At 31.1% G+C, this 16628-nt stretch overlaps 1 protein-coding gene across 1 annotated transcript in view; it reads left to right on the plus strand.

Annotated features, from left to right (window-relative positions):
• LOC115883207 (uncharacterized protein C18B11.02c-like) overlaps positions 1-4449 on the plus strand; it is a 131294-nt gene extending 126845 nt beyond the window's left edge. The window contains exon 11 of the mRNA XM_030901530.1: positions 3048-4449. Coding sequence (XP_030757390.1) covers positions 3048-3125 — 78 coding nt within the window. The 3' untranslated portion in view covers positions 3126-4449. The remainder of the gene's footprint in view (positions 1-3047) is intronic.
• The last annotated feature ends 12179 nt before the right edge of the window (positions 4450-16628 follow it).

Here is a 16628-nt window from a genome sequence, read left to right on the forward strand (position 1 = left end):
TCGATATTCATTTCCAAGCCAACTAGACGCCGTTTTTTTCGATCCTATGGTAATATTTGTTATACTATTAATTAATATTAACTTGCGCGGATCTTTCATTTGAATTTTTGTTGCAATGTTGCAGAAAAAAACATTTTAATCACCATTCAAAAACAATGTTTCTGTAGCAAGGTTTCATCAATCACGACACAACGTTTAGAAATCAACATTACAAAGCAAACTGTTTGGGGATTGACTGCAATGTTGCAAATTTAATGTGAGGTTTTTTGCTTGGTGGTTTGTGTTATAATTTATTATTTATTAGGTAGCCAGCATAGTTTTACGCATCGGTTTTGCTAGTGGAGACATAACTTGGGCTATTTCGGCTATAACGAAATTTTTTGAGGGTACATAATTATAGTTTAGAAGATATTCATAAAAAAATTAAGCCCTAGTTGATTAAAAAAGGGTATACCATTAATATTGCGAATTATATTTTATCCTCTCATAGTATATGTCTATTTAATTTTTTGATTTTGTAAAGGGCGCTTTGTTTATTCATTTGTTTTGTCGAATGGCTTGAATCCATTCTTGCTTTTGATCAAATCGGTGTGAGAAGCTGTGAAGCTATACAATCTTGTTTCGGGAGAGTTGAATATCCGGGAAAATTGAGTTATTGTATGTTATTGCACCCAACAACCACGTAATTACGCCCTCCTTTACGAGTTAACATTTATTCGGCAATTTTATTAACAGTTAAAATTGACAGAACACACGACGCCCAGTTCGAGTTCTTTTTCACTTAATTTTTCCTACCCGAAACAGCACTACATCGCACAAACCTCGTACCTGAGTGTTTTAGATTTCAAAGCCACGATTTCAATATTATTTTAATGCGATCAACATGAACTGTAACTGTGGCTGCGCCGCACAGTAGGCAATATGTCCAAACCAAGTTGCAAAAAATAACATCCACAGTTAGCATTTATGGCAATAACATTAGATTGGAAACATATTAGTTAAGAGGAAACCACATAAAACTAACAAAAAAAAAACATATTCGGAGTGTCTTTCGAGGGGCTGTAAAACGAACTTTGCGCAAAACCTACATTTTCAGTTAATTTGTGTTCAATAACTGCCTTTTTTCTACAATTTTTTAAATAGTAGGCGTTGCATTCAAGTGACACAGTATTATAACAATTGAATCGGACGACCTTAGCTTGCTGTCAATAATTATTGTGAAATTGTCATAATGTGTTTTACGTAGATTCCCGGTTGCGGTAAATTTAATGTCAAGGTAAGTAAAAAAGTATCTTTTATTTTGTTTTTTTTTTGGATAAAAACTAGGTAAAGGTCAAAGTAGAACATAATCATTTAAGGTTTTTTTGATAGTGGCATATATTCATCTTAGAAAAGTTAAGTCAAAAAAAATCGCAAAAAATCGCAACATTAAACTTATTGGAAGCGTATGTCTCAATGCGTATGTGTATAGTAAGATCCTTTATGTGGATACTTCTCATAAATTAATTGTTATAGTAGCTAGAGAAGAACTTGAAATATAGTTAAGTAATTTTTCTCAAGATTTCCGAAGAGGTATGTCATAAATGTCAAATGACATTTTTTGGCAAATTGACAAATTTTGACAGTACCTAATTTTTTAAATTAAATGAAATTGATTTTTCTTCAGATTTAAAAATGTGTACTTCGTGACCATTGCTTCGAGCTGTTATAAAACAAAATATCAGTAAATAGTAGGTGGTAAAATAAAATTTAGATATTTTTAATAGGTATAAGTTCTGTTATTTTCGAAATCGTCATTGTTTAATTCTCAGAATATTGTTACTTATTTAAAATATAATAATAAAATATTGTTCACATATTGTCTGGTATTATTAGAGACCCAACTTATTCAAATGACAAACAATCTTGAATAAAAGTTCGATTGGATTAGTATACTTAGGGTTTTCTTTTATACATTGACACCCCCTTTATCTTTTCTATTTGACGTTTTCGAAAACTGTCTCAAATGAAAGTGGTTTGGAATAAATTTGCCAAAAAAGTCTATTTCGCATATCCAAAGTGCTTCAAAAAGTCTGGGCGTGGTTCAACTATCTTATTTCAAATCAGGTATAGGCTATGCTACATAAAAGTAGTTAGGATTTTTAGGAGAAAATAAAAATCAAATAAAAAATTGGGTACTAATTTGAAATAAGAAAGTTGGGCCACGTACAGGATCTCTAAGGCACCCTGTATATGCAAAGAAGACTGTTTTTAAAAATGTATTCGAGACCATTAAACTTTTATTCAAGACACTTTTTTCGAAAACGTCGAATAAAAAAGATACAGAGGTTGTCAATATATATACCTAACCTAACAAACCCTGTATATGCCGGAGGAGTAATAATTGCTCAATATTTGTCTGTTTCATCTTGGCTCTGCCAAAAATCGTAAAATTTGGTTAAATGTAAAATATTCTTACCGCATTTTGGTAGCTGTATTAGTCAAAAGATGATTTTTCCATTTTATGAATACCCCCCACCACCCCCAACCACTCTCAAGTCAGCCAAAACTAACTGTGTTCACGGGCTACTGGCATAGAATGTTTTCACAACCAAATTTGAATGAAATCGTACAATAAAATAATTTTTTCAACATACTTCTGGATTTTTGCCCACTGTGCGCCGGCGTGAAATACAGAGCGAATACTTCTGATTTCTGTCGTATAGAGCGCTGTGGTCGGAATTTTTTGACATCAACTGAAATGCACCAAGCTTATAACAAAATTATTATTGAATAGGGGCTTCAATATAAACTAAATAAAATAATCTGACTTGGTTTTACATAAGATTTCATAACTTTTGCTAGTTTAAGAATTACATGGCATCTTTTTACATTCTATGTTTTTGAAGGGATAATTTTGTCTTCTCTCTAAGTTAAAATTTGCACAAAGTAAGCAAGTAACAAACTCGACATTATTAAGCAACAATATAAGTATGTTAAAAAATAATTTTACTCATAATATGGACTAATTGGCAGATTATTACTAATTTTAAATTTGATTTTTCTAGGGGCCTGGCTGGGAGTTCGAGACCGAGCTTCCTGATTGGGCTAGAGTGGACTGGGTGGAACCAGACATATCCGAGTGATAATTGTCAAAGCGCTTGTCTTCACTAGTTCTGTAAGGCATCTCTGATCCGCTCTGTCTTTCCATTGCTCTTAGATTTTATGTACGGGAGCCAACAATTAGGAATTCTCTCAACTTTATTACTATTTTTTCTATTACGGACTCATCTAGTATTTTTTTAATTATCTGAAAACTTTACTATCGATAAAAGGCGTCTCAGTGGGCTTTGAAATTATAATTTTTTTCTGATTTCAATAGTCACTGTGACGCTGTTTTTTTCTCGATGATATGGTGGTATAAAAAAATTCTGGGCAATCAAAAAAATAAATATTATTTAAATCCAGTAAAATTATTTTGTTCCTTTAATTTTCACTGTTGCATTTCATTTTTTAATGTTGCTTTAAATAATTCTAAAAAAATGCTTCGATATAATGAGTTTTTACCATAATTTTAGGATTGTTTTAATATAACAATGTAATTAAAAAAATATATAATGAGGCGAATGTTGTTAAATCTTCACTATAAAAATGTTTGCTTCCATATTATATTTGATGCAATTTGTCTTCATAAAGTGTTCAGTAAATGAAGAGAATTCCTTTTTTGGTGCGCTCTATAATAAAGGGTATATTTTTCCGTAAAGGCAGGGTCCAAATACAATCAAGTAAAAAATTGGCATTTTTTGTTTACGTTTATTCCTGTACTGTCAGTTTGGTTCATTTTAAAAATAGACAGGCGAAGACAAACTGTATTTTAAATCCTCCAATATATTTTTTGTAGTAAGTTGTACGATCGAAAAAAAAACGATGTCATAGTAAGCGTTGAAATAATATTGTTTTTACATAATATTCAAACAAAATCTGTAGTATTTTTGTGTCTATTTAGAGAATTTTGCAAGAAATTGGGCAAAGAAATTGAAATAACAGCTACGATGACATCGTTTTTATTTCAACGTACCTTATATTAGAAATAAATCAAATAATGACAAGTTACATAGCATAATATTGCGTCATATTAAAAGTACTTAAATTGTGGTACTTCTGAGAATCATAGAATCATTACTGCAAGTCGGTACTGTATAGTGCACGTAAGAATACATCAATCAAAAAGTATTTTTATAAATATTGTAAAAAAATCTAAAAAATTCTATCTGTACTTCATCATTATAGGTGTCAAGTGCATAGGTTATTTGTCTATTAGGTAAAAATTTATAGTGAAATAACTTTTGTCATTTTTACATAACATATAGCGGTCTAGTGATTAATTAGTGTCAACTTATTTTTCATAATTTTTAAATAATCTCTAAAAAAATAATATAGTTCAGTCATTGGAGATTTTTGCTTGGAAAAAAGTCCGGAAGTTTTGCAACTTTGCAAGTTTATAATATATACAGGGTTGTTCACCACATACGACACGGAATATTATAGCTAAACGATTAGATTTTTACCAATTGTAAGTTTTGGGTTTGTTAAAGGTGTATTAGAGCTACAATTTAAAAATATTTTTACAAGATACAGAGTGTCCCAAATAAGCAAAAAATATTATAGTTGTATTTTTTTAAATGGAACACCTTGTATATTATTCTATTTTTAGATTCTACGGTTGAAATAAAGGTAAATTTGATTAAGGTTTATCATACTTAAACCTTACCGTTTTTGAAATATTTTCAATTCTATGAAATTGCAGTAAAAAAATTAAGGCTAAGGGTATCAAAGTTTTTAATACTAAATATTTACTGAAGATTATTTATTGATCAGATATTGTGTTGCATTAATAAAAATTTTACTACCTTATACAGAGTGTCCAAACATTTATATTAAATAATTACTAGTTTTAAACGGCAATAACTTGTTTAATTTAAATGGAACACCCTATATATTTTACGTAAATCAGATGCACAATGTAATTGTCTGTCAAATTGTATTGTTCCATTTTTTACCCATCTCTTCAAGTTTTCATAGAAAATGCATTTTCTTATAATTTAGACCTCATTTATCACTATACCCATGGAATATTGACATTTTAGCTTATTTTTAACAATGTAACAAATTTTTAAAGGGTACAGATACTAATATTGTCGATACAGTTCGCTTATTTAATTAAAAAATAAAACTGTTTAAATATTTTTTGTTAAAGAGGACCAATTAATATGATCCCAGTATTCAAACTACATTAAATTGACTATTTACGTTATAGTAATAACTGTTCCAAATACTAAAAAACTGAATTTTGTGTATTAGATAGTGTAGTAAATAGTAACACCTTATAAATTTTATTTCATTTATTGACGAATGCTTATTTATAAAAACAGAGACATTTATTTTTATAACTTATTATTATATTGATTTCTGAGCCAAATCCACATTTATTTAGAATAATTTATTAATTAAAACAATTTACAAGTATGTAATTAACTAACTTTTGATGTTTTTTTGTAAGAAATAATGGTGGTATATTTAATTGGTATACTCTTTTACAAAGATTTAAATAGTTTTTTGTATGCCAATGGGCTTGCAATATTTACCACCTGTACATTTTGTACATATTATGGTGCTATAAAAAAATCTGAAATGTCAATATTCCATGGGTATAGTATAAATGAGGTCTAAATTATAAGAAAATGCATTTTCTACGAAAACTTCAAGAGATGGGTGAAAAATGGTATAATACAATTTGATAGACAATTACATTGTGCATCTGATTCACGTAAAATATATAGGGTGTTCCGTTTAAATTAAACAAGTTATTGCCGTTTAAAGCTAGTCATTATTTAATATAAATTTTTCGACACTCTGTATAAGGTAGTAAAATTTTTATTATTGCACCACAATATCTGATCAATAAATAATCTTCAGTAAATATTTAGTATTAAAAACTTTGATACCCTGGGAGAAATAAAGCCTTAAAATTTTTACTGCAATTTCATAAAATTGAAAATATTTCAAAAACGGTAAGGTTTAAGTGTGATAAACCTTAATCAAATTTACCTTTATTTCAATTGTAGAATCCAAAAATAGAATAATATACAGGGTGTTCCATTTAAAAAAATAAAACTATAATAATTTTTACTTATTTGGGACACTCCGTATCTTGTAAAAATATTTTTAAATTGTAGCTCTAATAGACCTTCAAAGAACCCAAAACTTACAATTTGTAAAAATCTAATCGTTTAGCTACAATACTCCGTGTCGTATGTGGTGAACAACCCTGTATAAGTTAATATCTTACCAAAATGGGGTCCAAAATCGGTATTTTGTGAATATCTCTAAAACTATGCGTTTCTTGCGAAAATTTTGGAAGAGCAAGATTAAAGAGAATAAAATTTCCTATAAAAAAGGTTTTATGAAAATTTTCGCTAAAGTCAACTGTTTAGGCACAAAATCCCTAGAAATTTTACAATTTTGCGTAAAATAGATATATTATGTATAGTCGATTTTCCGAAATCAAATGTCGATTAGGGTTCACTAAAACTAGTTTTAGTTTAGTTTCTTCAATTTTGTCATAAAACAGTGGCGTATCATTAATTCGCTCATTAATTTATGAATAATTAATTTTAATTATTGAAAATGTTTACTTGTTTCCACACCACTCAAGAGGTAAAGTATATGGCGCGTTTATTTTAACGTGGTCTCCCCGGAGGTCTACTCCACTAGATAAATTAAAAACTTTAACTTATCTGCATAAGCCCTACGAATCTAGCTCATTGATGTCAACGTCGATCGTGTCTGCTGTGCTGGGCTCATCAGGGTGGTCTCTCAATACGTCCAACTCTTCATCTTCAGCTGCCAGAGGGATATCTACAGGCAAGTCCAACTCCTCTTCATCGGATTCGTCGGGTGACACTTCAGTGACGTTGTCACAGGATTTCCCATTGCAGTATGCACAAATCATTGAACATTTTAATCCTGCTTTTCTGCATCCGCAAGGTTTACTATAGTTGCTGGTTTTGCATTTACAGGGTAAAAATGCAAATAGGGATTTTGGAGCTGGATCTTTCAACGTTGTGACTGTACTAATACCTGTTTTTGTTTTCTTCCAACCCCATTCTTCGGCATCTTTGGTACAACCAGACTAATGCTGAACTTTGTGGTAAGTTCGCAATGAATGCTGTCGAGCACGATAATTAATTATTCATAAATTAATGAGCCAATTAATGATACACCACTGTTTCATGACAAAATTGAAGAAACTAAACTAAAACTAGTTTTTGTGAACCCTAATCGACATTTGATTTCGGAAAATCGACTATACATAATATATCATATTTTACGCAAAATTGTAAAATTTCCAGGGATTTTGTGCGTAGTAGAAAAAGTTAACGAACTTCTAAAAACTTTTTTACGTTCTTCTTGAATGATAGTTTGGTTTTGAGGTTAATGCAAGACTTAAAAAAAATAAGTTAAAGTGTCTAAAATACTATTTGTTCTTGTTTTAAGTTCACCTTTATAGTTTTTATTATAGTATAGTAATGAAACTCTGCAATTAATAAAATAAAGTCTGAATTCAAATTATTCTGTTGGTTAAGTAGATGGAAAATTTTTTGACACTTAATTAGACTACTAGACATAAATCTAAGTAAATATAAATTAAGTAATGGAATACATATTGTGCCTTGGATGTGTATTTAACATCGTACGCAGAATTAAATCTAAAAAATGTATATCCCTGTAATTTCATATCAGCTTCGGACCCTTGCTTAGTGTGAATTACTGTGTTAGATGTAAGCCACAGAGCAGAAATGTTTAAAAATAAGTTTATAGAGTTTGTAGAAGTCAGTAACATAACCTAAAAATCACTTACACTCTATTTTCTTGTTTCTTTGTCTAAGGCTGTATTCCGTTGCAAAACCAGGCGAACCAGACCGGTAAACTACGGTAAAGAGTGGTTCCTGAAAAACATCGGTTTGATACGGAACAGTTTGGTAAAATATTGGAAACGTCAAATGTTGTACAATACCTCTATTCTAAAATTTATCTTTTATGCATTTTTAATGTACCTATTCTCTGCTTTTACGTTCGCTTCTTCTTTTCAATGGAGTTTAATATTGAAAAGTACTTTATTAATAAACTGTTAAACTCGTTAGACAGCTCAAGTGAAGATTTGCAGGTCCAATATTAAAACAGATCAATAATAAATAAACAAATCTAACCAATATTTATATTTTTATAGCTTACAAAACATTCACGATTGCTTGTCTTGTTTTTCATGTTTTCTTTATGTTCCTGACTTGACTGACACAATGGCAGCATGATAAGTTGAAATGGTCCTAAAAAGTAATTCTATTTAGTTAATGAAATTTATTTACCTTTACTGCCTACCTCCATTGCTTTTGGATGTGAATACAAAATATTATTACAAATTTTACAAATTAAATGAGAATTTCACTCGAACTTCGAACATTTGCTTGATTTCTGTCACATAAATGACATTGATTGACAAACAAAACCGGAAAAAACAGCCTTCTCGCACTGGTTAGTTTGGTTTTGGTTTGGTGACAGTTATAATTGAATTTTTCAGGAACCGTGTTCCGTAATAAGAAAACTTTCAGGAAACCGATAGAAACGGAACATAAAACCATAACCAAGGTAAGCAACGGAATACACCCTAAATTACGAATACATTTTGAATGATTAGTCCTTAACTGCTGATACTACTTTCTGTAATATTAATGCTGACATGGAGTGTCACAGATTTCGTTATATAGTCTGTAAAATGAATAACTTTGAATTTGACAGTTCCCGCGGGCTTTTCTAGTGTTAATTTTATTAGGTCAGCAACTTGCGGCCATGCTGACCCAATGCCGTCTCTAATAGAACAGCCTCGGAGCGAGATTTATTACGTCACGCTAGTTAGATACTACGGATTAATAAATATGTTGTAGAATACATGGAAAACATGTAATTATTCCTCGTATTTTTGGTTTGTATTTTAAAAATGATATAGTTTATATGAAATATACATAATATACAGTTAATAAATACAATATATATACCTATTTCTAGTAATAAATTCTTTGGCAGATAAACTATGAACCATACAAATGCAACAAATGTTTTACGATATGGCTGAAATCGTACTCCATAGTCAATGTAGATAGTTTTTGTGTTAAGAGTCATCTTTTGACAAGTTTATATTAGTTTATTAATTGCAGTAAACATTATAATATATAAATAAATTTTGTGAATGCAAATAATAATACATCACTATTAGTAGATATTGAATGTTTTTAATTTTATGTTAAATTAGATCGATTTTCAAACCCCAAAATTTAAAATATATTTTACATTATCTTATCTACCACCTATTCATTATTTGTATATTGTAAAACATTTGCTGCAATTGTATGGTTCATAGTTTTATTTGCCAAAGTATTTATTACTATAAATCGGTATATATTATATTGTATTTATTAACTGTATATTATGTATATTTCATGTAAACTATATCATTTTTAAAATACAAACCAAAAATACGAGGAATAATTATGTTTTCCATGTATTCTATAACATATTTATTAATCCGTAGTATCTAACTAGGGTGACGTCATAAATCTCGCTCCATGGCTGTTCTATTAGAGACGGCATTGATCTAATATTTAGAAATGTCAAAAGCTGATGACATTTTACTTTTGTCACTTATGACATTTCGTATTGATTTTTGCAAGACGAGGAAGAACTGTCACTTGTTTTATTATTTTCCTTTTCTATTTCACGAAAGTTAAAAGAGTTACCTATCTGATTCGTTCAGGCACTCAATTTAAAGAATATCAGTAACTCTTTTGACAGAGGGATTTTATATTTGCCATGTTGATAAAAAATAACGGTCAAAATTCAAAGTTATTCATTTTATAGACTATACAATTTTTTTAAAGTAGACTTGTTAGTTTTCTGTGGGTTTGATGTTTTTGTAATGTAAAACTACTAATCGTTTTTAATTTTTAAGGCGTTGTTATACAGGGTGAGTCTTAAATAAGTGCAAATATTTTCAGGGTTGTTAGATCTCGATAAAAGAAAAACATTTTCTTAAGTAAAAAACCAAAAAAAAATTCGCTAAAAAAATATTAATCGTATTTCTGAGGTCGAAATATACTACCTCTAAAATGTTTGCACTTATTAAAGCTCACCCTGTATGACACCCATTTTATAACTCGCCAATAAAATAAAACTTGGAAAAACAGTTTTTTGATAGCTAACAAACTCAAAAGTTTGTATGTCACCTTTTCGGTAGCCGCAGAAATAATTGTGGTGGAGTCTCTCAGACTCCAAGTCAATGCACAGTTCAGGATTAAAAAATTATTCAAAATGACTAGTTATCATTTTTGGCTTATTTTTGACATTTTTGCTTTGTGAATAAAAAACTTCACTGTTAAATTTTGTATTAAAAAAAGTATACATAAAGCAGCACTGACATGGATTGTTATAACATTATTGTGTACGTTTGTTACTTAGTTTCTAGATTGTTTTTCAATTAGTTTTGTAGTACTAGTATTTTTTTAATTGTTAGTTACATGATTATTTTATGAGTTACTCAAGAAACGAGTTGCCGGAGAATAATCTGTAAAGTTAGAGCAAAAATTGTTTGAAATTTAGGTAATTTTATGATCACAAAGTTAGGTGTTTTTTTGTAAAAAAAAATAAATATATACTATAAATTTCTCTACCAAAATGTTTCTGAATTTTTCATGTTTTTGACTCCTTGTTTAATGAGTAATAGCTTGGCTGTTTACCGTAAATGATTTAATAGATCAAGTACTTCTATTCATTCCATCTAAAAATTCATAACCTCTAATAATTTACTGTTAATTTACATGGAATTTTTAATATGGAGATTTTAGTAAAATATTTTTGCTAGAATCTAGATTTATAATAAAATATTAGACATTCCATAATCATTAAACTAAAGGAGTATAAAAGTACACAGTAACAACAAATAAAAATAATAATTTCTTGACAAACAATTTTTTTTGTATAGAATCCTCTGTTGCATTTATAGTATATTTTTATATTTTTCTTATAAATACACCTTTCAAAATGTAAACAATAAACGGGTCAAGTTAAAAACTACATTAATATTATATATTCTATTGCTCTTTATATAAAAGACAGACATTTGTGTGATATTTAGTTACTTTTTTTACTTCTGTTGACAATTATTATGTTATTATGTTAAGTGCAGAGTTTTCTGCTGTACCTACCATGCCAGTTCTTTTTTCGTGTAGAGTATTCCAAGACCAAGTGATATTTTACTTTGTTGATATTAATGACAGTTTTGCTGATGCTTAGTGGATAATAGTGCTGTACACGTATAGTTCATATCAAATAAATTTTTAGTCACGTGATTAAGCTTGACCGGCACAGTGTTGTCTACTTTTACATATATTCTTTTAATAAAAGCATTTAATGAAACAAAAATAAATTAAATATATAAACAGTTATGATTAATGTTCAACTGCAAGATCTGCTAGAAAAAATGTTTAAGCTTAAATTATCACACAACACAATTCGTTTAAACCAAAAACTCGTAATACAAAATTAAAGTATCAGAACGAATGACAATGTCAGGAAATAAATAAATAAATGTGGCAGCTTAACATTCTTTACAGCAGAGCTACCACCTGAATCCCCAGCGGGAAATTTAAATTCCTATTAGACAGCCCGGCGCGCGCCGAATAGGTCCATGGTTGGCCCTCGATTGCGTCACTAAAAGTTTAATTGGTATCGAATATATTTATTTTATATATATGGATCTATTCACTGGAATGTTTTGATTAAAATAAGCTTATGACATTTCTTTCTGTTTGTTTGAAAGAAAATTAATAATTAATAAATTTAAATATGTCTAAAGAGTTTAATAATTCTGTTGTATTATAATATTTAAACAATTATGTATTCTGTTAAATAAAACTATCGAAATATATATCTGTATATCTAACAATCTTATAAATGTTATTTCTGTCGTTGATGTATTACTCTAATAATTCTATTGTCTTTATTATAAAATGAACTCAATTGTGGATACGATCGATATTATTTCACGTTATAAACAAAACCACAAAAAGCTTACTAACTTTCTAACACACTGATAAAAGTAAGCAGTATTAGTTGAAAATCAAAAAAGACAAACAAAACATTCAGACAATAAAATGAAAAACATTGTTTGCATTTTTGAGTTTGGAGATATTTTTATTCGTTGGCTCTGTCATAATTACGATACACTTACTTTCGGTATGCTGCATTAACTTAATTTGGGGGTAGTAGGTTTTCAAAAAGTAGTTTTAGAATAGCGTTTCCTTTTATTTTGTTATTTTTTATCAGAGGAATCGGCCCACTTGATCAAAATACAGGGTGGTCGGAACTGTATTTCTGAATCTTCGGCAGCACATTCTACAGATAAAAATCAGTAAAAAAGTTCCTATAAATATATGTCCTGAATTTCTTAGTTTACCCAAGTAGCATTTTCACGACTTGCGACCACATATTTACTAAACACAACGTTGGATTAGTTACAAAAAATAGTTAGCTCCGTACCTTGGGTATTAAAATAAATGTAAACGTTGTTGTAACGTTGTGCCGACGTTGAACTAGTACTACAACAAAGTAAAAGCTTCTGCGACGTCGAATAAACGTTGTCTTGGAACCTTTTTTGCTTAGGTGATCTTTAGGTGATTCGGACAACGTAGTTACAATGTTGGGCAATAAAGAGTTTTCCGACGTCACTTTCAGGACCTATTCCAACGTTGCGCAAACTTCGTCTGTCGAGCCGCTACCTTTTTGCAACTGTATTGAACCATAACCTTAAATCTTAAATTTTCACTTCATTGTTCTATTCAGTCAGACAGTGCAGTGCTGTTTTTGTTTTTATAAAAAAAACTTAATTAAAACGGGACTTAATTAAAACAACTGACAGTACAGGAAGATAGGAATCGAACTATCCTTATCTCTATAGTATCCTTGGGTGGCACCCTTTAGAAGTCGGAGTCATATTGACATCAAAATCAAATTTCTCATGCCAAAAACACCTTTAAGAAATTATTTGGCAAAAATTGAAATAAAATTGAAACTTCTACACCCGGTATCTCCGAAACTAAGCATTTTAGGACAGACATTTATACGAACTTTTTACTTATTTTTATCTGCAGAATATGCTGCCGAAGTGTCCGGAATAGAGTTCGGACCACCCTGTATATCGACCGCGTCTTGGCGTTGAACTAACCACAGCTATTTTACATACCGGGTAGTTAGTGTATCGGTGTCACAACAAGGAAAGGGATTGTTGTTATATTCCATAGATCTAAGTATCCTATAAATATGTTTTTTTGGTCAGTGCTTTAGGTGATAAGGTTTATGTTTTCTCTTTTAGTCAAATATTTTATAAACCGACGATTGTTTAATTTTGAATTGGCCATACATGTATAAAATAGGTATAAAATAATTTTAAATTCTAACAAAAGGGCTATGTATACAAGCTAAATCATTTTAACGCACAACTTATATCATTTTTCGTCCTCCATCTCACTTTCTAGAGGACTTTTGCTTGGAAATTTTTAACCGAACATAGTTAGTCAATGTCTACTGTATGGTCAGTTTAGTTTATATACACTTTTGTTAAACATAGGAGATAAGTCTTGTAACAAGTATATATGTAAAAAAATTGTTTACAAATAAATGCCGTTAAAAATCATCTGTCCATCGTTTTCCTCTCTACCTCCACTAAACAAGAAATAGTTTTGAGGGAATATATCAATAAACTTGTAAAGAATATACGATACAGTATGAATGATTAAGATGTTATTTTCAAGCCATTGCAAATGAGAGAGAGAGAGAGAGAGAGAGAGTGAGAGAGAGAGAGAGAGAGGAGCAGGTGCGTAGATAGGTGTATGCTATGGGGGTGGTACTATGATTAAGTCGCAAAAAAAATCACCGTCGGAATTTTTTTGTCGAAAATATAGATTTGTAAATAACATACACAAAAATAAAACAACGACGTTTATTAGTTAATTTTCTATAATCTATAAATAAAAAAATCTAAACTATCAAAAAAAAACTATAAAAACTATAAATAAAACTACAAAACAAATTCAAGTTTTCTAGTACGCTGTTTGGAAAACCTATCAATAACAGCATCAACATTTATTTCAATATTTTTATGGATATTGATTAGAGTTAACCCCACTAATCTGTCCTGGCCAATAAGAACACTTTGTGTGCTTTTAATTAGGTCGAACATATTATAAACGATAAATCAACATAATTAAAAGCATACAAAGTGTTCTTATATGTCGGATATTAATTAAAACAAATCCTTTCATGACTATTTCAATTCTCGTATCTCGTCAAGCGTCAGGGGGGGGTACTGTCCCCCAGTAGCCCCCCACCCCTTATCTACGCCCTTGGAGAGGAGAGAGAGGAGAGAGTACGTGATGGTATGGTCTTTTATGTGCTGAGTAAGCGTTTCTTTCTTTCAATCCTTTTTATTACTCAATACTACAGTGAGGTGTTTTTCAAAGTTGTAAATTCTTGGTATGTCATCCACTGGGAGTTGGAAAAGTAGAATTTTTTTTGAGGGTGTTCCAAGCCCCTGACCTGAAAATTCTCCCAGTACTGTTTCCGTCAATGACCATTCTAATCATTGTCGCATTGGCATAACTACCGACGACAATATGCAGTGGTGTTAGGTCTAGAATGACCTCCATTGCTGCTGTTGGACATGTTCTCATGGCACCTGTGATGCAGATACATGCCAGTCTCTGTACTTTGCACAGGTTTTGCCTTGCTGTACGTTGCTCTAGTTTTGTATACCAAGCAACTGCTCTATAAGTAATCGTGGGTCTTACTATCATGGTATACATCCAGCGCAAAATGTTAGGGGCGCCCCACCTATTTCCCGCCAGTCTTCTGCATATTATGAGAGCCTTTGTGGCTTTGCTGGTAATGTTCTTAATATGCCTGTTCCAGAGAAATTTACTATCCAGGGTTATTCCCAGATATTTCACTTCCTGTGATGGCAATATTTCCTTTCCATCTAGATGGATTCTTTTCAAGTTTTTCAAACTTCGCTTTCTGGTGAATGGCACTACTGCGGTTTTATCTGAGTTAATACGATACTCAGCCCGACAGTCCTGCACCATCTCTCAGCGATGCGGAGTTCTCTTTGGATAATATCACACAGGGTGCCTTCATGTTTCCCCCGTGCAATGATGACTATGTCATCTGCATACCCTATGCAGTGTATTCCCGCTAGAGTTAATTCTTCCAGTAGTTCATCCACTACCAAGCTCCACAGTAGGGGTATGGATATGTGTTACTTATGGAAGAAACTCAGTCATATTAAAATCTAGAATGCCACTTTATCTTTATCTAAAGACAAAAACATTCGACCAATGTGTACTACCAGTCATGATCTATGCATGCGAAACCTGGACATTCAAAAAGGGACATTTAAGAAAACTGCTGGGAATAACCAAGAAAGACCGTAAAAGAATAGAGCGGATACGAAAAAAGACCCAGGTAATAAATGTCATCCACAGAATCAAATCCCTCAAGTGGCAATGGGCAGGACACCTGGCATGAAGGACGGACAAATTACAGCATGGTACCCACGAGGAATTAAGAGACCTAGAAGAAGACCAAACCTGAGATAGGACCATGATATCAGGAAATTAGTAGGGATAACTTTGGCCCGCAGAGCCAGCAATAAACAACAATGGTCCCAACTACAAAGAAAGTATCTAAGTATGTGAGGGAGGCTACACCATAATTGGAAATGGTTGAATAACCTAACAATCTACAATCGCCAAGCAGCATTTGGACGTCGGCGTCGGGACAACGTTGTGTCACGCGACCAAACGTCGGAGCGCAACGTCGGCACAACCTCGTGTCAACCCTAGTCTGCACTTGTTTGGAGAATAATTTTTGGGTCGAATCGACGCGACGTTGGATGCCGACGTTGGCTAGCAGCCTTATTTAGTACAAACTGCAACGTTGTTTAAAATCCTAATTCACAGAAATACAAAACTATAATAATATGGCGTCTAAGTCGCGTTTTATCCTAAATTGGGATAATTATAGTAAAAATATTATTTTTATGATTTAGTTAGAGACATATGCCAGGTGGCAGTAAGGGAAAACAAAACAAAAATATTTAAGTGTGGAGGATGTTTGAAGATCATAATTATTGATTCATTCTACGAATTATTGAAACACTTTAACCGACTCTGTAACTCGTTACCCAAGGCAAAAAAGTTAAACGCAAACAACTTTATTGATAAATGTATTGTTTCTACTTTGAAAAATACTAATGAGCCTTAAAATTAAAGAGGTTTTAAAAAATTTCTTGAATTTTTCTTTTTAGTAAACTGAGAATAATTTATTCGTAGTCGAAAAAATTGTTTCCGTGTGTTGTTTAGGGTCAAATATTTCAAGTTAATGTATACAAAAAGAAAGAATTGCTATTTGAGGAACGAAACATTTTCTTATTCAACAACATGGCGGCTTCCACTTTGTTGTTTTGGAGATTAAGATTGAGTAGT

Source organism: Sitophilus oryzae, unplaced genomic scaffold (genome assembly GCF_002938485.1).
Source record: "Sitophilus oryzae breed Bouriz unplaced genomic scaffold, Soryzae_2.0 scaffold_1828_pilon_pilon, whole genome shotgun sequence".
Lineage (NCBI taxonomy): Eukaryota > Metazoa > Arthropoda > Insecta > Coleoptera > Curculionidae > Sitophilus > Sitophilus oryzae.